Source organism: Coloeus monedula (genome assembly GCF_965178545.1).
Source record: "Coloeus monedula genome assembly, chromosome: 4".
In the NCBI taxonomy this organism is placed as follows: Eukaryota; Metazoa; Chordata; class Aves; order Passeriformes; family Corvidae; genus Coloeus; species Coloeus monedula.
This window is the reverse complement of record NC_138784.1, coordinates 41,417,203-41,439,421: the sequence shown is the minus strand read 5'-3', so window position 1 is coordinate 41,439,421 and position 22,219 is coordinate 41,417,203. Positions and strand designations below refer to the sequence as shown.

The 22,219-nt window shown below is 39.9% G+C and overlaps 1 protein-coding gene across 1 annotated transcript; it reads left to right on the top strand.

Moving 5' to 3' along the window:
- The first annotated feature begins 9,392 nt into the window (after positions 1-9,392).
- YEATS4 (YEATS domain containing 4) lies at positions 9,393-14,655 on the top strand. Its single transcript, XM_082280893.1, has 7 exons — positions 9,393-9,486; positions 9,587-9,706; positions 10,267-10,333; positions 10,424-10,518; positions 11,965-12,057; positions 12,136-12,223; positions 13,856-14,655. The coding sequence occupies exons 1-7, from the start codon at positions 9,436-9,438 to the stop codon at positions 14,023-14,025; spliced, it is 684 nt and encodes a 227-aa protein (XP_082137019.1). The 5' UTR covers positions 9,393-9,435; the 3' UTR covers positions 14,026-14,655.
- Positions 14,656-22,219: the final 7,564 nt, after the last annotated feature.

Here is a 22,219-nt window from a genome sequence, read left to right as displayed (position 1 = left end):
ATGCCCGTGCTTAAATCTTCTAAATACACTAGTTTTACAGAAGTCTCTTGAAAACAGTAAGCAGTATACCTTTGATCTCAATGGAATGGAGCATTTAAGTTGTAAAAATTCCCATCTATTCATACAATGTAATGTGATTTTTACATGATTTCAGAAATAACACTTCGGAGTATATTCATCTAATTGACTTCAGCCTCACCCTCTTGTACACAGTATTTTGTAATAGAAAATATTTTAAACTGTGCATATTATTATCACATTATGAAACAGACATTCCCTTGATCTTCAGATGTAAGAAAATGAGGAATGTATGTGCTTTTATAAATATAAGTGATTGCAAATTCATATTCCTTACTTATTCCTTACAGTTGTCCTTTTTTTAAATAATAAAGAAAGAAAAAAAAAAAAAGCCGAGTATTTTAAAGGTGAAATACATTCCTGTTTGGTAAACAATAACATTTTTATGATGATTACCAGCACTGCTGACTTTCTAAACAAAAGGTTGTGTTGTCTTCCTGTACCATTCCATTTCCTGGTTCCTGCTTTGCACAAGGGTATATGAGTAAAATATTCAAGAAATGGTTTGAAATACAGGAGGGGGGTTGTCCAAGTTGGAATGCAGAATTGCAATGCAAAATGTAAGGAAATGGATGCCTGTCAGAATGCCTGACTCCAAAGGATTTTATATATATAGTAAACAGTTTCCTGATGCTGGCAGGCCAAAGAGTCTGTTGAATACTGGAGTTTTTGGAGACCTATATTTCTCCACAAGGTAAGATGGTATCGTAGCAAATGTGGATTTCAATACATTTTCAGCAGAGGTACTGAAATAATCTGTAAGTTTAGGGATAATTTCTTATTTTTTAGATGTTATACTTGAAATACTGCACAACTTTTAGTTTTCATAGGTTTCTTTTTTTCAGCCTTTAGGAGACTGTTAAGCAATTTGCTGTCCAACTTTTGTGTTGGTCTACTGCAATAGTAGTTTACCTTGTATTGAAGAAATAAAGACCATTTTTATATTAAAAAATATTTTTGTCTGTCTTCATTTTTAGCTTGTCTAATTTCTTTGCAATTCTCATTATTTCCAGACTTTTCAAATTTTCAGATATTAAAACTTGGAGGGTGGGCATTCTAAGATAGTTACAGCTAGATTCTGTGCTGTAATTATTTCTGAATCTAGAAATAGTTTATACTAGCTCTTATCTGGTCTTTAAAGACTTTTTGCAAAGTTTAACAGCCAGTGAGAAGTGCAGACTTTTTTTTTTTTTTAAGATAACCATATTTTTCTGTAAAATACAGTGTCCCACATGAAATGTGTTAACTAAAAGGAAAAATAAGCATATGCATAAAGCAATTTCAGTCTTTTAAAATTACGTTTTCAGACTCAAACATCAGTGTAGTAATGTTTGGAGCTGTGGGCTCTATAGGAGGCATTAAATCACTGATGATAAAACTTTTTAATCTGGTTTCTTGCTTTGACTAGATCTGGCAAACGTTAATCTTTGCAGAGCATGTGAGTGTTAAACGCAGCAGCTGTAAGACAGGTGTATGGCAGATTGAGCTGTTGTCAGCTCATTTCATGCAGAACATTGGTTTGGTACCAGTGACAGTATCTATCCCCTGATTTAAAACTACTTTTGATACTGGAGTTACACGGGCAAATGTTTTTGCTGCTAAAGCAGAACATTGTGTTACATAAAACACATCTCTGTGTTACATACACAAAGCCACTGGCATTGCTACACTGTGCCATTCTAGTGGTGAACTTCCATAATTCATAATACTTGTCAAAGTTCATTCACTGGCACAAAACAAGCTATATCCATTGTACCATCTTAGATTACTGGTATCATTTTCTGTGCTGTTGGCTCCAAATTTGGCCTGTGATGAGCCTCTACCATGTGACAGTGTAAGATTATGTGAGAATGCTGGGGTATTTTTGGGAAAAAAATTACAGTTTCAAAAATAAGTCTAAAATTTAATCTGATTGGCTTGGAAGAACACAACATTCATGATTGTATTTAAACCCAATGGGTAATTGTACAGGTCTCTGTAGAGGAAACAAAATGTTCATTAGAAAATTAACCTGAATTTCTTTGGGTTGTGCTCTAAACCTGCAATAATGGAAATAACATTCACTTACTCTAAAGGGCTCAGACATTAATTGTCAAAATAGCAAGCAACAGGATAGCAAAGCCAACTTGGACACTGGGTTTACTGTACTGTGTCAAAATTTCACTGTTACAACCTGAGTTTTTAACAACATGACTGTGTGTTGTAGCATGGTTTCGTTGACCACATGAAGGGTCAGAGATGGAAATGGTGTTGGGCTATGGCTGGTGGGGTTCAGGCTTCCGTCTGGGTTAAGAGCAGAGGGGAAAATCATTGTGAACTCTTGATTTTGAAAGTATCTTCCTGCAATTTTCCTCCAGGTTAGGGTTCAACAGTTCCAATTGCTGAAATGTGAGACAAGTGTAAAACATCCTGTCCCCAAAAACATGGGATGTGTACTCTAAGGTAAACATAGTGAGGATTCCGTAGTATGTGGATGAATTCGTTGTGGAGGTGTTCAAGCATAGGCCAGCTAACCAGGATGCAAGACCATCGAGGTATGCTTTGAAATGGTACTGGAGAATGGGGAAGGTAATATAACAAGTATGAGGTTTGTTTTCTTTTCCTTGAGAGTGCCCTAGGGAAAATATCCTTCGAGTTGCAGACAAGGAAATAATTTGATAATGTTTATTAGGAAAAGTTTCTTTCTCAATTCTGCTTGTTAAGAACCTTGCCTCCAACTTTTTTCTGAGTCTTCTTCATAACTGCTGCAGATTGAAAGGCCCAAAGCCTTAGGTGAGCTGGAGGGAGAGATCGTGGTGGAATCCAGGCTTCAGATTGTTGTCCTTGCTTGTTTCTCTAAGACTGGAGAGTCTCCACTGCTTAGCAATGTGGAAGCTGGTGCAGGAGCTTCCTCTGCCACCTCAGCAAAGAGAGCTAATTCCTCCCATCTGTCTTGTCCTCTGAGGGTTGGAAACAAGATAAAAATGCCAAAACCTCAAAATCACCCACACCAGGATAAACCTGAACATGGCTGTCTGTATGTGGCTGAGTAACTTCACTGAGTAGCCCTTATTATTGACTGTCAGTTTTTTTGGAGGAAAGGCAGGTGGAAGGCATTTCTGAGGTTTGGCAGAGGAGCCTAAACTAGTCAGTTTGTGAGCCTTCTGTTCTTATGCTAAGTGCAATTGAAGGTAGATTACTGGACTGTAGGAACTTTTTCTTTGAGGAAGATGTGGAGCTCTTATGCACACCTGCTGTGGGTTTTGCATGCCAGGCAATGTGACAGATGAGTTCTCCAGATGTTTTTACAGGAAGAGGAAGTCTTCCCTTTGCTGCTGCACCTTTTCTGCACCAACATCACTGAAAACACTACTGAAGTTTCTTCTCTCACAAAGCTGGCATTTTCCTTTATTTTCTATCAATACAGGAGTTACTTATCAGAGAGAGACTTTAGTTTTGGAAATTTGGTCTCTGTGGAAGTGAGACATATTTAGCACCTTCAGGGAAGCAGACACTGAGTAAGGAGGTCAAAGTGTCTTCTTTAACCCTTGTTTGGGCTGGAAAGAGATGCTCAGGTTTGGAGTATTAGTGCTGTTCTCTGCCTTTTCATTTTCCCCTGGTTCATCATTCAGACAGTTCCATAATACTGCAGCTTGTCCAGGGAAAATGGTAAACTGCAAAAGAGAGGAGCAGCAGAAAGCAAATCAAACACCCAAATGAGCAGAACAAAGTCTCTAAGTTTGTCCAGTGCAGACTGAGTAAAGGAAGACAGAGATGTGTGTGTAGTTTATGATCACGAAGATGCCTTTTTTACAAATATTCCATGACGTGCAGGTGCAGGCACCTGAGTGTCTGTACCCTGAAATTCTGGAGTGTAACAAATCATGACACACCAGGCAAGGAAAAACTTATGGCCAGTACCTATGTTTTGCCTTGGGATTTAGCGGAGTCCCCTGGAAGGCCTGCAGTATCACACTCCCAGATACAAAGGAGTCAGCTGAGAAAGGAGTTTTGCCAAGTTAGCATTTTTCTGAAGATAACCTCCTGGTTAGCATAGCATATTTGTTAAAGGAATGTAGTCTGCACGCTCAACACCTCTGACAATGGATTTAGCATATCCTAAAGTACTTAAAGCATGACGCTGCTTTCTGAATAACAACAGGGATTACTCCAGATACAGCGAGGAATTTATTTATGAGTTGATGCTCATTCATGTTCTATAAAGTATATGGGGTTCAAGGAAGTGATCAAAAATTCTTCAGCTTTTTTCTCCACTCTTTTTCTGGTCCTGGAGAGACAGTGTGAAAAACAATTGCAGCCCTGTAGAAACCGGGCTCTTTGCTGCAGATACAAGATTGCTATTCCTTTCAATTATCTGAACCTGTTTATGCATCTCTTCTGAACAATTTGCAGAAAATTTTTAGCATTTTGCTTCCCATCAGACTGCTGGAAGTCTTGTAAATCTTGTGCCCTTGGTGTAAATGGGAAGTAAAATTAATTTCTTCTCAAACAAGGCTTCCCAGCTTTACAGAAAGGATCCAGTGTAAACAGATGGTTTTAAAAATTATATATTGGTGAAAAGTTTTTTCAAAACTACTTGAATCTACTTAGCACTGGCAGTCATTGAGTACATTTTTTCTTTTATCCTGCATTGTAGTGGTGAAGATAGGCCTCTAGTGTCCTGTCACACAAGGAAGAGTACGTTCAAAATGGTGTAGATGTGATCAAGGAGTGTAAAAGGGCTCTTTCTGCCATCTAGTGGCATCAAAAAACCTTTCCACTCCACTTAATTAATAATCTCATTAATTATGTCTGCATTGTCAGAAAAATTAGGTGTAATAATCCTCAACTGTCCTAAATTTAAGAAGATAGCAGTCACTTCTTTCCCCCCTTTTCCACAAAATAAACAAGCTGTACTTTCTTTTCCTTGCCTTGACACCTCATGAAGAAGTCCCTGTTTATTGCCTGAATGCCTTTTGAATGCACTGCTCTTAAATTCCTCTGTGTTTCCCTGTATGATACACTGGTACTGAAATACTTAAAGGCTTAGAAACCTTTCTTTAATGCTAGAAACACTGGAAAAAGCTACTGTCCACACAGGCAGATAAAATGTTACCTGTAGTGGAATGCATCTCTAAAACCCCTCTGAAGACTGGTGGGGTTCCTCTGTGGAGCAGGCAGCATTTGCCTCTGAAGGAGTAGTGAGCTCTATGGAGTTACTGCATTTCGGGATGGTTACTCTTATACTTAAAACTGGTTTCTGAGGGTCGCTGATGTCCCATTTCCCTTTCAGCCATTTACTTCTTTTGATAGGCGGCTACTCTTGCCACCTTTTACAATCTGCAGCCTGTGCTTCACTTAGCAAATATATGGCTCTGCTTGGATGTGTTATAGCTCTGCACTGGTGGGAGGAGACAGAAACAGAGACCATTCATGCCAAACAGAATCCTTATTCATGGCTCAAGTTGTAAGGGACTTGGGCTACCACCTCAGAAAGTTAATTGGAGCCTATATGTACTTAAAACTGCATTTCTCTCTTTCCTGAAAGTGATTTAGCCTGCAGTCTTTGCAAGATGTAGGTTCATAGCCCCTACTTTCTCAAAGACCTGTAGTGTAAGGGTAATGAAAATGGTGAATGGTATAGAATGGCCAACAGAACCCTGCAGAAGAAACTGTTGGAAATAATGTCTAAATTGTTTGGTGGGTTCTTTTTTTAGTACATAAAGTACTTTGAATAAAAAGAGTCTGAGAAAGCCAATGTTTTATTAGCAGCTCTAAAAAGCTGTATTTTGAGCTTCTCTATGTAAGTATAAATTCTCCATAAGATTAAAGCTATCTGCTGACTGGCTTCTATCTCAGCAGGAGTCCAGGAAAATTTTCCTGGTGTTAATTTTACAGTGGTAACAGTATGATACTTCAGAAAAATAACTTTGTCATACAGGATCCCTACTGTGCCCTCCTAATTCCAAGTTGATCCATACTGTGCCCTCCTAATTCCAAGTTATGCCTTGCCTGTTCCATTTAGTTTAGTAATTTATCATATTTTAAAACTAGTTTTATAGCTTTTACTCAAAAAGAATTTAGAAATAAAACTTAAACTTCTACATTATAATTCCTATTTTTTTAGGTGTAATTACAGCAATAGGTAGCTCAGATTTTTAACTGTGAGGGGCTTGGGTACATTACTGAAGAAGTAAAAAAATGCAGCTCTTTATTTAAGGGAAAAAGGAGGAACTTGCCAAAACCACATTACCATCAAATTAAATTAGTAGTCTGTTAAAACAGTCAGGGTTAGTGAGAGAGATGGTGGTATACCATTCTTTGCTGGAGCCAGGTTTTTGCTACCTCCAGCTGCACTTGATCCTTGGAGCAGGTGGCCTTTTCCCCACTCAGTTTGTCCTTTCCAGGACTGGAAGAAGTTTGAGGAAAGTCTTATGTGACAGTTCTGCAAGGTCAGCTACTGTGAGATTGTATGTAATCCCCTTACAAAGAATAAAAATGTTACCATCTCTTTTGAACTTAAGAAAAAAAAAAAGGAAAATTAAACCTCACGATTTTGGAATTAAATTTTGAAATTACCTAACTTGGGTAAAGATGCTGAGGAACGTGGTAGTTTTGCTGAGAATCTGGAGTTGGAAATTGTTCTTTATTTGTTGTGTATGCCACTATCTGTGTGTCATCTGAGGACAGCTGGCAGGTGAAGGGCTCAGCCCTGAGGAGCAGGCTCCCTGTATGTGGCTCTTGCCTTTCACAGCAGTGGCATGTGATAAAGCTTCACCTAAACTGCACACTTGGGCAGAGGCTGGGCTCAACAGTTTATAGCATGGTGGCAGATCATGTGCAGCAGCTCCCAAAATAGGTTGGTAGAAGCAGATTTCAGCACTTGCATTCTTCAGGGTGCTCCCAGCCCTTCACTACAGACAGGAACCTGCCTGACATGGTCCCGTTCAAACCATCCCATCCATTTCCAGTCTCTCCCATGTCATCTTGTTATGCAGATTCTTCTCATTCCACATGCTCCAACAAAGCCACCCTCCATAGCCACCATCTGCCTCTGACTCTGAAATTCAGTGACTGCCTTGAAGACTTCTCCATTTGTAATTATTTTCTTTATTTCAGTTGGCACAAAGCACATGTCCAGTGCCAGTTTTTCCAGTTCTGCCACTTCTTTTCCTAAATGTGCTTCCATCTTGGTAACAACATTCAAGCCTGTGAATATTCAGATAATAAATCCATTAACTATTCTTTTGGTGAACAAATCTTTGTATGAGGTTTAAAAAAGGAATTTATTTCTTTTTCAATGAGCCTGTATCTGTCTTCTCTCTGATTGGCCGTACTTTTAGGCAAAACAGGTTGGGAATGGTGTGGGTGTGTTTTAGCCTTCCATACTTCATTGCAAGGCCACAAAAGGAAGGAAAATAGCAAGAAAGACTGGAAAATGCTGCCTGAGATATGAAGCTCTATCTTGTCCTGGGGCAGGCAACTGCATTCTTTAACTTCTTCCATGATTTATCTTAAAACCTCATAGGGTCTGTCTGGGGTGTTTGCTCCTGCACTTCTTACAGGACTTCTATCATGCTCCTCCCATGCTCCATGGGTTGCAAAAGGAAATTGCTGCCTGAGTGTCTTCTTGGCTACATTATATTAATCTGATTTTTGTGCTGATACTGCTCACTCTCTAGTTATTTAGCTTCCCGTCATACTTAACCCCTTAAGGCATTTGCAACAGCTAGTTAATACTTTCTCTGCCTTTATTTTGACAAATTTGTTTAAGGAGGCTCTGGCCTTCTTTAGGACACGGTGTTTGCACCAATTTGCCCTGATCTTGCATATTTGCCTTTCAGTTATTTTTTCTATAACAGGAGATAATGCACTATTATTAGATATTAAGAAATTTGTCACTATGATGGTGGCAAGGTACTGGAATGGGCTGCCCAGAGAAGTTCTGGATGCCCCACCCCTGGAAGTGTTTCAGGCCAGGTTCTATGGGACTCTGAGCAGCCTGAGCTCGTGGAAGGTGTCCCTGCCCATGGCAGGGGGGGGGAGGGCAAGAACTAGATGGTCTTCCTCCGAACCCAAACCATTTTATTATATATTCTTTTAACAGAAAGGTGCACACTTTTCTAGATGGGGTCTTAACAGGGTTTGTAGGATAGCTTCTGATGGAGTTTTTGATGCTCTTAATACTGTTCTCTTTCTAACAAATTAACAAAAGTTGGTTGCACCTCTGTCTTTAAAAACCAAAGCAGAAATGTTCAAGCACACCCTTCCCAAAGAGAGATCTGTAGAGGAGTCATGAGCATGTGGGAGGAAAAGGTTTCTTTAGAGCAGGAACTGCACCATTCCTCTTCTTGTTCATCTTGTTACTGGAATAAAGAGTTTTCCATAGAAGCCAATTATTAATTAGAAGTTAACCTCAGAAAAATTTTCTTTGAAGACAGAGCTTGACCACTTGTAAAAGAGTGGCCCAGCTACTAGTTTTGCCAACTTGCTTTGTTTTACTAAGGAAGAGCTGTACCATTACGGAGCTGAGCAGTGCTGTTCACATGAGATCTAGTTCATGCAAGAACAGGGCAGGCAGTTTTTGCTTTCTGGGAGTGGGTTAGGCATGATCTTCACTGCCTTCTTGTCAGCCAGGAGTCCCAGCACAGGCATAGGAGCGCCACCGGAGGGGGATGCTCTGGAAAATGTTTTGCAGGCAGGGTCTGGCTGCAGTTCCCCAGAGGAGTCCACCGAGTTCTCCAGTCCATCACGGGGAGGGACAGAGCTGGGCTGACCAGAGGGTGCAGCTGGGGCAGGGAGCAACTCCACAAATCAACAACCCGCTCAGATTCCTCTCCTCCTCAGAGAGTTGGGGTCAGCCTGGAGAAGAGAAGGCTCCGGGGAGACCTCAGAGCAGACTTCCACTACCTAAGGGGGCCTGTAAGAGAGCTGGAGAGGGACATGTAGTGACAGGCCTAGGGGGACTGGCTTTAAAACTGAAAGAGGATAGATTTAAAACTGATATTGGGAAGAAATTCTTCACTGTGAGAGTGGAGGCTGCCCAAAGAAGCTGTGGATGCCCCATCCCTAGAAGTGTTCAAGGCCAGGCCAGATGAAGCTTTGAGCACCGTGGTCTAGTGGAAGGTGTCCCTGTCCTGGGCGCGGGATCGGAACTGGGCGCCCTTCACGGTCCCTTCCGCGGCCTGCCTTTCCCGCGGCCCAGGCTGGGACCCCTCCCACGGGCCCGTTCCGCTCCGGCGGGCGGCGGCGGCGCGGCCCCGCCCCGGAAGCCGCGGGGGATGGCGGGCGCGGGGCGGCGGCGGCGGCGGGAGCGGCGGCGGGGCCGGGCGGGGCGGGCGCGGGCGGTGGCGGCGGCGGGCGGCGCCTCCGGGCAATATGTTCAAGAGAATGGCAGAGTTCGGGCCTGACTCCGGCGGCAGGGTGAAGGTGCGGCCTGGGCGGCCGCCGGCGAGGCGCGGGCCGCGGGGGGCGGCGCGGCAGCGCCTCTCTGAACGCGCCGCGTCCGCTTGTGTTCCTTTTCTTTAAGGGCGTTACCATCGTGAAGCCGATCGTGTACGGGAACGTCGCGCGGTACTTTGGGAAGAAGCGAGAGGAGGATGGTCACACTCACCAGTGGACGGTGTACGTGAAGCCGTACCGGAACGAGGTACAGCAGAGCCGCTTCACCGAAAGGCTGGTCGGGCTTTGGAACAGGCGGCCCGGGAAACTGGGGAAGCGCCATCCCTGGAAGCGTGCAGAGCGCCTGTGGATGTGGCACCGGGGGACATGGCTTAGTGGTGGCCTTGGGTTAAGGGTTGGACTCCGTGATGTTAGAGGTCTTTTCTAGCCGAGCAGCACCGGGACGTGGGGGTTTGAAAAGCCGGGATTCGAGGAAGGGGCAGGAGGGTCTTTGGCTGTAAGCAGAGGAAACACATAGGCTGGTGGGTTTCCTAAAAAGAAAACCATGGGAAAGGCATGCTTTCACTTCTGTATTTTTGGAGTGGTCTTTCCAGGTTAGGGGAAGACTGGGGAGCATTCGTGGGGACAAAATACTAATAGACCTCTGTGCCAGAACTAGTTTTGGATTTACTGTTTTACTTTCCTTCTGTGTTTAAAGTCAGAAGAAATACTCTTTTAAGTCAGAAGGAATGATAGGCATGTAGGATAGATGAATGAACAGTAGCTTGGTGTGCTGAATAATCAGAAATAGCAATGTTTCCGTTGTAGGACATGTCTGCATATGTGAAAAAAATTCAATTCAAGTTGCATGAAAGCTACGGTAATCCTTTAAGAGGTGGGTTTTGCATTTTGGCATTTGTTCCTAGAACTGGGCTTTTGTTCTGGCTTTATCATGGGTTTAACACTTCTGTGTTTCCTATTGCAGTTGTTACCAAACCACCATATGAAATCACCGAAACAGGCTGGGGTGAATTTGAAATAATCATTAAGATATTTTTCATTGATCCAAATGAAAGACCTGTAAGTACACTGAACTTTTAACAAAACTGAAATAATTAATTATGGTGGCCTGCAGCTGTGCTCTAGGAAATTGCTGGTCAAAATAAGTTTCATTGGTCATGGAAGTAATAAAAGTCTGGTTTTGTAGAAAATTAATTTAAGGATTGGTCACGTTTTCCTGTTTCTGTTCTTTGCTCCTGGTATTCACGACTGCTTTTCCTGTGCTTCGCTTCTCTGACATTTTCTAATACGTGACCACGTATTACACCTTACCTAGGTTGAGCACACGCTGAGGATTTGTCTTCCATGTAGCTTCCAAGTTCTAGGATATTTGAGTATTTTCTTTTTTTTTTTTTTTTTTCTGTCAGATCAAAATCAGTTAAAAAGCAGCAGAGGTACTATGCTAGCATAAAGTCTCTGCCTAAGAAAACCAGGTTAAGACAACTCTGTAGTTGCATAAAGCACTGGAATTAATTTCTTTCTTCCATTCCTGTGTTTCAGACATATCTTGTAGGCTTGTTATCCAGGTTTAGGTAGGAAACTTGATTACTCTATTATAGAGAAAAAGGATGTTTCTGGAAGCATTGTGTTCCTTCTGCCACATGAACAATCCTTTTATTTATCCATTTTTTGCTCAATGAGAGGGAAACTGAATTTTATGTTTTTCTTGAATATGTGGCAATCCGTAGAAAGGGTTTCCTATGCTTTTGGTCTCAGTAGCATCCTGATTTGTATTAATTCCATTCACAGCTTGACCAAGCTGTCCTAAACTGGTTGGGTGTTTTTTTCTTTGCTGCTGTTCTTGGAAGGCTGTTTTGGAGCCTGTCACATTCTTCCTTTCCAGGCAATACCAAGAGGAGCAAGGTGCTGCTCTGTCCCACCATCACTCCTGGGCCTGTTCGTAGAAGGGGAGAAACGTGGGCAGTGTGTGCTCTTCCCAGGCCCTGGGCCAGGTGGTCAGTGGCTCCTCAGGGCTGGATAGAGGGCTTCCAGTCCTCTCCCCACCCTGCCATGTGCAGTGCAGGGATGGAAGAGTAACTCCATAAAGAGAGATTCCAGTGAAAAGCGATTCACAGCCTCCCTGGTCCTCTCTTTCTCAGGAAGGGAGGATAACATCACAGAAAGCACTTTCTAAGTGATTCATTGGGAAAGTCAATTTTAATTAAATCACCTATTTGGAAATGTTTGAGAGAATATGGTGTTAGTCGTTTTTACATACCAGTACTGAACCACTTTCCCAGGCATTTTTAAAGTCTCAAGAGGCCTTTGGATAGTTGGCATGTTTTAACAGTTAATTTTAAATTTAAGTAATTCTCCTGAAGCTATATGACATTTATATTTGCATTCCTAAAACATTTTTAAATCCTATACAGTTGCTTTGTAGAACAAGTACTACTTTCTGATATCTAGAACAAGATTTCTATTTCCCTACAATTGTCAAGCTAATAGAATTCTGTCTTTGCATAGGTAACTTTATATCACTTGCTGAAGCTTTTTCAGTCGGATACCAATGCCATCCTGGGGAAGAAAACTGTAGTTTCTGAATTCTATGATGAAATGGTATGAACATTCTTAATGTAGTCCTCACTTTATTTTTAAAGAGTATTAGTGATACCATGTATTTTTCTCCTTCATTAGATATTTCAAGATCCTACTGCAATGATGCAGCAGCTGTTAACAACATCTCGTCAACTAACACTAGGTGCTTATAAACATGAAACAGAGTGTAAGTAGAAAGTCAAAATATTTAATTTTAGAAATAACAATAGCTGGATGTGCTTTTAGTGGGTTTTTTTTCTGGACTGTAGCAGTACAATGGATTTGGATGCTGCTAAAAAGTGATATTTTTGTATTAAATGTAACTTGAACTTTTGCAAAGATATTAATACTTCAATACAGTGTAATGTTTTTTGTGTCCTTTTTATCCAATTTGTCTCCAAATATAAGCAAAAATATTAAGGGAATTAAGGAAATTAAATTAAGATCCATTGGATCATAAGTTGTAGTGTGTTTAGTGATTATTTCTGTTCTGATCTTCTGTACTTCATCTCTTACTTGCTTTCTGAGAGTAGAAGATTTAGTATTTATTGAGCCAAATTCCTGCCCTAATAATTACAAACTTTATTCCATTGTAGTCCACCTCACCTGACCTTATGTTCACCTGACAACAAATGTCAGGTGTTTTTTGGACAGCAAACACCTAGAGCTAAGAGTGGAGAGTGATTATGAGTTTGAAGCTCTTCAAAGTTGGGGTTGCTATTTGCCTTACATCTGCTTGGCTATGTGGATGTGTGAGCTGCTTGTATTTCCTGCCTCAGTTCAGCCAGTCTTGAGGTGGATTTTTGTTATTGTTGCATGTTACAGTTTTTGTTTAGAAAATGTTTAATAATATGATTCATAAAAACATCCAAATGTAAACTTCTTTGGTTTAAATTTTTCGGATATTTCTCCAGAGACTAGGTAGAAACTTTTAGTGTGTTTTTTTGGATAATATTTGCCTCTGCCACAATTACATAATGTATGGCATATGAGGGGTCTCTGTGGTCTTCATAGATTTGTTGACTTTACCATCTTTATCCCAAAACTTGTGCATGAAAAAAATAATAAAAAAGAGGATACTTGATGTCAGATGTTCGTAAAAGCACAGCAGCATCACTAAAACTTTTGAATATGTAGACTTAAACTCCAGTGAGACACAGAAAATGGTTACAGTACATCGAGGCAGAACCACAGAGTGGTGGAGGCTTGAAGGCACCTGTGGATGCATCTTGTCCACCCCCTGCCCTGTCAGGGCCACCTAGAGCTGATTCCCCAGGACTGTGTCCAGATGGCTTTTAAATGTGTCCAAGGATGGAAATTCCACAACCTCTCTGGGCAGCCTGTGCCACCACCTGGTCACTTTCACAGTAAAAGTTTCCTGATGTTCAGAGGGAACCTCCCAGATTTCAGTTTGTGCCTGTGGCCTCATGTGCTGTCACTGAGCACCACATATTCATAGTTCTTTTTCATAGTAATTTCCCATGTATATGCTGTTACCATGTCAGGCTTTATTTTCCTCACCAATCTTTAAAAAAAACTGTCTAAAATTATTTTATGAATTGTATAACTCCCTCTACAAAACTGATGGGCTGAGGGCTGAAAGAGGCTGCAAAACAAGCTTCTTTTTTTTTTTTTTTTTTTTTAATCCAGATTCTTGTGTGGATACCATTTTGATTACAACCATTGAATCTCTAAGGCTAAAAGTAATAGATTTATTTTTTTCAGGACACATGCTATCCAAATTACTGTTTCAATTTTTTAAAAAATTGCAACTTTTCATGGTACTTGAAACATTTATTTTTCTTTATCACCACCACAGTTGCAGATCTTGAAGTGAAAACAAGGGAGAAGCTCGAAGCTGCCAAAAAGAAGACTAGTTTTGAAATTGCTGAGCTTAAAGAAAGACTAAAAGCAAGTCGTGAAACCATCAACTGTTTAAAGAATGAAATCAGAAAACTTGAAGAAGATGATCAGTCTAAAGATATGTGACCAGTGCTGACTTGTATGTACTGAAAATGGAAAGACTTCAGTCATGGAATTGTGTGAGTTCTCTTCAGTTCTGTAACGGAGCCTATGAGAATTTCACTGGTAAATGATTGAAGTTTGTGGCAATCAACTCCATAAATGGAAAAAAGAAAGAATGTATCCTTGTTTTATAGTTAAAATCTGTGGGTACTTAACGATTTATTTCAAGTGGAAGTGGTCTTGGAGACCAGACTACTTTTTTTTTTAAAACTGCATTTGAGTCGTGTATGAAAACTTTGTATTAAGTCTTGTATTAGTTCAATGTGACTTTACAAAATGCTGGTGTTTACTTTTTTTACTTTTTTTTTTTCTACTGATTGTTTAGAGATGCATCTTTAAAGCTAAAAATAAAATATGCAGTTTTTTATTTTAGTATTTGTCTCTGTCCAGCAGTGGGCTTCAAGAACAACTGTAAGTAGCATACCCTGATTTCAGGCAGGTTGAAATACAATGGTATGCAAGTTGTTTAAGTCTGGTTGCAGTGACTTTTGGCATGTCTCTCTGTTACCAGCACAGTGAAAACACTTTATGAAAACAGGATTTTAAATAACTTGTTTTTAAAACAGGTAAGAGTTTCTAGCCCCAAAGCTGCTTTAACACATATAAATGCACCAATGCTACAAACTATGTTCAGAAGCAGCAAATTATTCCAGTACTGTTTTGTAGGATTTTGTTTAATATTTGTACTGTACTACAGTCACTTCACCTGCTCCAGCCTGGTGTCCCTCCCACAAGAGATGGTCTTCCATGAACTTCTCAATGTGAGAGCTTCTCATGGGCTACATTTCTTCACTAAATGCTCCAGTGTGGTTCCCCCATGGGGTCATAAGCCCTGCCAGCAAACCTGCACCAGTGTGGGCTCCTTTCCATGGGGCCACAGAAGCCTGTCCAGTGCAGGCTTCCCATGGGATTGCAATCCTCTTTGGGCATCCCTCTGCTCTGGTGTGGGGTCCTTCACAGGCTACAGGTGGATAACTGCTCCACTGCCTGGAGCATCTTCTCCTTCCTCGCTGACCATGGTGTTTGCAGGGCTGTTCCTCACATATTCTCACTCTTCTCTCTGTTCCCCTGGCCCAAGCAGGTTTTATTTCCTCCCTTTTAAATCAGCAACCTGTTGGGCTCAGCCTTGGCCAGTGGCAGGTCCATCCTGGAGCCATCTGGCATTGGCTTTGTTGCACATGGGGAAAGCTTCTGGCAGCTTCTCACAGAAGCCACCCCTGTAGCTCCCTAACTACCAAAAACTTGCACATAATTCTTAAGTCACTAGCAAGTGCTCCCCCAAAAATCTACATGATTTTATCAATGCTTTGAGAACAAAGCACTCTTCATATTTGAAAAAAACTGATGATTGATTGGCTTTTATATGGCATGGTAAACTGAATCACTCAGTATGTAGATTTAGGGTTTTCATTAAGAACAGCAATTTGGCATACTTAGTTTATGGTATTATGTATGCACAGAGGCTGAGGAACAGCTTGTGCTGTGCTGTTTACACAGATCCTTCCTAGCACTGCAGAATATCAAAATCTGTCAATATTTGGCTAAGTGCTTTGGTTTCTTTATTCAGTAGCCAATTTCCTTTTAAGCAGCAGCTGAAGAAGAATGCTGTTTTCAGAGCTGTGCGTTGAGAGTAAGACTTGCATGGGCCACAGTATATTGTGTATGCTGAAACAAAAATGGGAATGGAAAGCACGATTTGTGGTGTATACAACATTATTATCTTCATATTTGTCAGTCAAAATAGTAGTAATGATGACCAGCTCAAATGGAATATTAAAGAGGATCTGCAAGAGCTTTGACTAACATGAATATGTGCCGAAACAGACTTGAACAGACCAAAAAAGAATGGACATCTACCTTTTGAATCCAACTTTTTTGTGGGAGCCTAAAGTATTTTTTTTGTTTACATCCAATAAACATCCTGTATCCTAGTGTCCTAGGATACAGGAGCAATGATCCTGGCTCCACTGTTAGTAGCCCTCAGCATGCTAGACCACTGATGTAATTTCTGTTTGTCATTAGTGGTCTTTTTTCCTCAGTTTTTCTTTCAACTTTTTGTATTTTTTTCCTTCTCCTTTGTGCTCTCTGCAAAGATCCTAGAAGAGTATTAGGCTCCTGAGAGCATGTGTGTACACAGAGAATTTACAGTAAGTGTTGATCTTCTAGTGCGTATCATTTTCAAAGTTATTAGAAGTGAAATGGAGTGGGGCACCTAAGGACACAGTTGCATTTGACCTCCATTGCCTTGAAGAAAAAGAAAAACCCAAACGCTACACTCTGCTTTATTTTAGCAGCCCTACGAAGATGCGATTGCAGAAAAATGGTTCTGGTTTGTGCTTGCCAGAATGCAAACTTATATGCTATTTATATTGCTGAGGCTGACCTTAGACTGTGGCTTCAACCTGAGTTATGATTGGGAAACACAGTTGTATTTAAATGTTCCTTTGCAGAGGCAGAGAAAAAAACCTCACTGTGTTACAGATACAGTTTGATATCACTGAATTGCACAGTAATTTGTTCAATTGCCTACACTAAAGCTTTAGCCACCACTTGAAGTTACCTTTTAGTAGGTAAAGATAAACCATGGTTTATCTCAGATTATGTGCTTACTGTTGTGAGTTTTACCAGTGAGCATCAATATCAAGTATGCAAAACTAGTAGTTAGTGTCATGGCCACTTCCACTATAAAGACTTGGGGGTTTTAAATGTTTTAGCTAGGACAAATGACTACTCATCGCAGTAATTTCAGACAATGACCTGTTACTCAGTACCCAGTATTATGTATCACTAGTCCTTTTCTTACCTAGCTCCATCTCATATAACTTAGTTCTTTCCTTTGGGTTTGGCCCTCTGTAGTTTACAGTCAGACTGTGAAGTTGTATAAGGCTGTTGCCCAGGAGGTTTCTCACCAAAAGTGCCATTATCTGACAGGAGATGTGTAGATATGGTTAAGTGAAAGATTTACTTGAGAATTTTTGTAGTCAGTACTGGAAGCAACATTAAAGCACCCTGTTCGTTTTTCTTCTAGACAGATGCTGGTAATAACCTCTTCTGATTATGCATTTCATCCATATAAAATACATCAGTGTGTGTTTGCTTCTTAATGAGAATACAGATTTAAGAGCGTTTCAGGTTGTTTTCAGACATGATGTTTACCAAACACCAGGTGGCAGCTATGTCCAAAACATTCTCCAGTCTCTACAGCAGCTTCATTACTGGGATTTTGGCAGATCTGTGATATCTTTGGTTGACCTCATTTGCTTTGAGACTTGATCATCTCATGAGACAATCTGTACTTGTTTTAGTAGAGGTGACCAAATTATCTCTTGCATGTTACAGAACTGTTTAGCAGCCTTGTCAGCAAATCGAATGTGCTGTGCCAGGAAGCACAAAATAAAGTGTAAATGCTTACAATTTTTGTTCACTTGGCAAGGGAAGCAGCTTTCAAATAAAAATCTCTTTGTTGGTTTTAGGGGTTGTTTTCAGGGTTTTTTCTTTCTTTTTCAGGCCAAGATTATGTTACAATCTGAGTGCACAAAACTTAATTTAGGCACTCTACTGGACTATATGCTTTGCTTGCACTCAATTGCAGGTCTAAAATGGCAGGATTTTCCACAAGTAAAAGCAATTACTTTTTAAAACTTAATGTTGATAAAGTTAATAAACTTCTTTGACTACTTACTGTGTAATGAATACTACAAATGAACTTTGCTTTCCAAGTGTGTTGAAACTTCTAATTTTCCTGTATACAGCAGGGAAGAACAGTTTTACTTAAGTAAGGGGAAGAGAAGTGAATTAGGATGGTAGAAAAGAGTAGCAACAATGAGAAATTCCTGTTATATATATTAGTGGGGATTTATGTAACATTCATTTATGGTACATTTGTGCTATTTCCATTTTAAAATGTTTTAAACTAGCACATGAAGTCGTTTAAGTTTCTAGTGAAACAGGCTTGCCTATGCAAATAGCTAATACACATCCAAAATTAAAGTTTATGTTTTGATTTTCATGGGAAAAACCTCTTGAATGTCAATGAAAAGGCCACAAAAAGAACTCCATTAACATTGCAATATACAGTATATCCTACTTTGCCCCTAATAATGACTGTATTTTTAAGGCGTTCATGTGTTAAATGAGAAGCTGGCCGTTGTTATTCCCATACTTTGGGGAATTCTGTACTTTAGGACAGAAACAGATTTCATCTGATGTACTACTGGCTTCTGCTTTGCAAATACTTTCACCTGAAGTGACCAACAGCTTTGTTTTCTTCAATATCTCAATTCTGCAGTGTCTGGCAAATCTCACCTTTTTTTTAGTCTACAAAATCAGCTTTTTTCAAATTGCACATTTCATTTAACCTCTGATCTAGAATGTTAATAAAAAGCATGGGTTTTAGTTAAACATGCTTCTAAGTTTCTCAGTGAAACTTGTCTTTATTCATGGAATCAAGAAACAGGATATATGACTAAGAAAGTTCTTCCCATGATGAATTGATCAGGCAGAACTGCACCTCAGTTTAAATTATTTTGAACAAAAGATAATAGAATCATTCCACAGTTAAATAGTATTTTCTAATCTTGCATCTTTAAGCATGCTGGGTAAATGCAGGTATTAAGAGTTGTCAAAACCAAGGTTTATGCTCCTCATGCATGTAGTAAGGGTGACAACTTTTGGACCTAAAATGTAGAAACTGAATAGGGTTGCAGCACTGTATTGTTCCATACGCTGAGTCTGGTGAATGTAGCAGGGCCGGCATGTGGCTCCTTTTTTATCTCTGTGTTTATTAAAGTAAGAATTAATCCAGGTAATTTTTGTTTTAATTACTGTCCTGAGTAGAGTGATAACTGTGTTCCACATAACACTCCATTCAGGTCCCAAGCCACCTGAACTCCGAGTAGGTAAAAAGGAGAATGTTGAGAAGTTATGTTTCAGGAGCTTGCAGTTAACTTTTGGTGTTATTTCCTGGTTTCTTTATGGAAGTTTATGTAGTAGGTAAAGCATTTACTTGGTAAGCTAAATATTCCTGAGGAAAACTGAATCTGCATCACACAGTTTTAGACATTCTTCACCGTGAGATCATGAGAGTGCTCTCCAGTGCTGCTGCCCACAGTGAGCTGTAGACAGTCAGCTCTGAAGGACTTCTCTAGGACTGGACAGGGAACAGGCAAAGGAAAACCATAACCTCATGTAGTGATTAGGGCATTAGAGAAAACAAATGGGTGCTATTTTTCAAGCTGAAAAAAGCCACCATCCCAGGAAAGGGTTGCATCCTTAGTAAATAAATATGTCTAAATTAGATTGAATTATTTTCCCATTACCTTTGGAAGTTACACAACTTTTTTGTGGTTGTAGAATAAATATATGTATTGGACAACTGGAACTGTTTTTTTTTTCCTTCCTGCTACAGGTTAAGCATGTTTGCATGGTGAAGAAAGATGCAGGACTAAACTAGACAGACTGAACTCCAGCACCCACTACATAGTGTTTAAAATGATCAAAGCATCCGCTGCTTTGCAAAGCTTTGTGGTTGCTCTGAATCTTCCTTTCATAGCCCTTATCAACAACAGCCAGGAGGGGCAGTGCTAGATGAAGATGGGCGTTGCCTTGGATCATGACAGAACATTGTGGGCCATGTCAGAGGGCACGGCTGATTTGCTGTGCACTCAACTGCTGGGCCTGCAAGTCACCAACCACAAGGCTGCTCCTCTTGGGTGCTACTTTGTGCTCATGGAGCATCTCATCACTGATCAGTCTGCTAGTCCTGCATCCTGATAGATTCACTCGACATTATTTAACAGTAAGGAGTCTACAGTTTCAAATAGAGAGCACAGTCTAGCTGAATTTAAACTAAACTGTGTTGTGAGTTTTGCTTGTTTTTTATTAGTAAATGAGAAATGAGTCCTAGTCCTTGTGCATTTGCTGAGAAAAAAGAAGATACATTTCTAAGGCTGTGAATTCTTTCTAGTATTCTTTTTCCCCTCAGGCATAAAAGACAGAAACAAAAGCACTACTTTTTTGGAAGAGGCTGACACAGTATGTGTATTTTTAAATGGAAAAGCAGTAAAACTCTTCATGGATTCATTGTCTGAAAATTCTTTGTTCATAGTTTAATCTGACCCCATATGGTACTAAATGCTTGCAAGTGCTCTGCCTCTGTGTTTGGAGATGGAAATGCCTGGTACTTCACTAAATAAACCTGACCTTCGATCCTTGTGAAGTGAGTGAATTTCAATCAGACCTCTGGTGAATGAAGGTAATAAATCAGTAAATGAAGGAGCCACATTTTAATAGTAGAAGGGACACTTTAATCATGTTTTATATTTCATGATAGTTAAGACTTTACAAGTATTAAGCTAAGACTTTTGGAAGTCTGAAGATACCCTATGCATAAACTTAAACAAACCAGTTGTCAGTTTGTCACCTAGCCATTGCTACTGCATGCACTCTTGTTGACTTTGCAGTAAAATTATTTTCTTGCACTGTATTTTGTACATTTGCCAGAAGATTTGGCCTTTATAAGTTCCATCATTCTCCTCAGTTCTATGCTACAGCTACGTCACCACTCAATAAATACTGGACAAATGATCTGTAAGACATAAAGCAGTGTAACTTGGTTTTGCTGCTGCTGTTACTTCCTGAGCTTTATCTGACACTGATGCTGTAGAGTGCTAGCTTCAGTCTTACCTAAGTCTAGAGACAGTTTGTGTGACAGCTCTGAATACACTGTGATCATCTAATAGCTGTGCACACTCAAGCATGTTGAACTTGGTTAGCAGCCATCATATACCTGCATCACTTCTCTGTGGCCTTGTGTAAAAATACCCCCAAAAAACCAAAACACTGTGGCTGACGCTTTATCCTAGTGCCCCTAATACAAAAAAAAAAAAAAAAAAAAAAAAAAGCTGATCTACTGTATTTTAATAATAATAACATTTTGTAAATGCCATGTAATGCTAAATCATTGATGTTTCACATCAGATGCTTATTATCATTACAGCTTTGTTTGGAATTTCTGTCTAAAAAACCCCAACACCACATAAATCAACTCAGTTATTTGGGTTCATTCTGATCTCTTTACTGCTCCATAGTCATACCTGGTTTTTTGAGGACTGACTGTGATTTACTCTACTGGGGTTAGAATTGCATCCAAACTAACTTCAGTAAAGACACTTTGTAATTGCGGAGCAGAACCAGATTTGAAATAACATTCTCATGATCAAAGATTCCAAGAAGCTTTTGTAGTAATTGGAGAATAACAACTATATAAAATGTGTTTGCTTCTCATATTTAAATGAAGCATAAAGATAAAATGCATGAGAGGCATATTAAATGAACACACAGATACTTTATCTGATAAGACCAAAGCAATTGAGTGGGATTTTAATTTAGGTATTTGACTGACTTTGTGAAATAAGAAATGTTTTTGAAGTAATGCTGGCCTTGTTCCACAATATCTGAAAGGTTCACTCAGTTGTGGATTGCTCCAGTGGGCTATTCCCTTCACTGATGATATATTATTATTTATATTGTATCCTGAGAATACTGCACATGTAAAATGCACAGGAAGAGTTCCAGGCCTGAAGGCCTGCAATCTGAATGTGCAATATAGGATGGGTGGTATAATAAACTGCAGTCCTTTACTCCAACTGTAAGAAATGTCTTTCAGCTCTAAAATTATACCCTTCATCCACTTTGATCTGAAGAAGCATTCAGTACACTACAGTTCTCATCCTGTGGCAACACAACTCAGTCTGACTGTAGTGGGTAAGAGAAGCAACTGCTGCCTATGAATTCACCATCTTTAACAAATCAGACTTATTTCTTAAAAAATAATATTCCAGGAAGTCACTTGCATGAAAATTGTTGTTATGGTTTAAGAAAGGAGAGATGGAAAAAAGAGTTGAGAAAAAAATATTCTGAAAGTCTGCCATTTGTAGCAAAAAGGCTATTTGAGGGTTGAGTGGGCACACGTTTTGTACAGAATTAAATAGCCTTGGGAAAAAACTTAAGAACAAAAACTCTAAGCATCTTGCATCATTACTTTGACAAAATAATCCTGTACCCACCAATTTTGAAAGCAGAACAAAAGACCCAAATACTTCAGGCTGCTTCACAGAAGTCTGCACTGACGAGTGGGTCTTATTTAAAACCAAGGTAT

Excerpts from the sequence above, each read along its gene's own strand:
- YEATS4 (XM_082280893.1), top strand. The coding sequence starts at position 9,436 with ATGTTCAAGAGAATGGCAGAGTTCGGGCCTGACTCCGGCGGCAGGGTG. Across the intron at positions 10,334-10,423 it reads CTACGGTAATCCTTTAAGAG|TTGTTACCAAACCACCATAT; the intron begins GTGGGTTTTGCA and ends TTCCTATTGCAG. Across the intron at positions 10,519-11,964 it reads TTGATCCAAATGAAAGACCT|GTAACTTTATATCACTTGCT; the intron begins GTAAGTACACTG and ends GTCTTTGCATAG.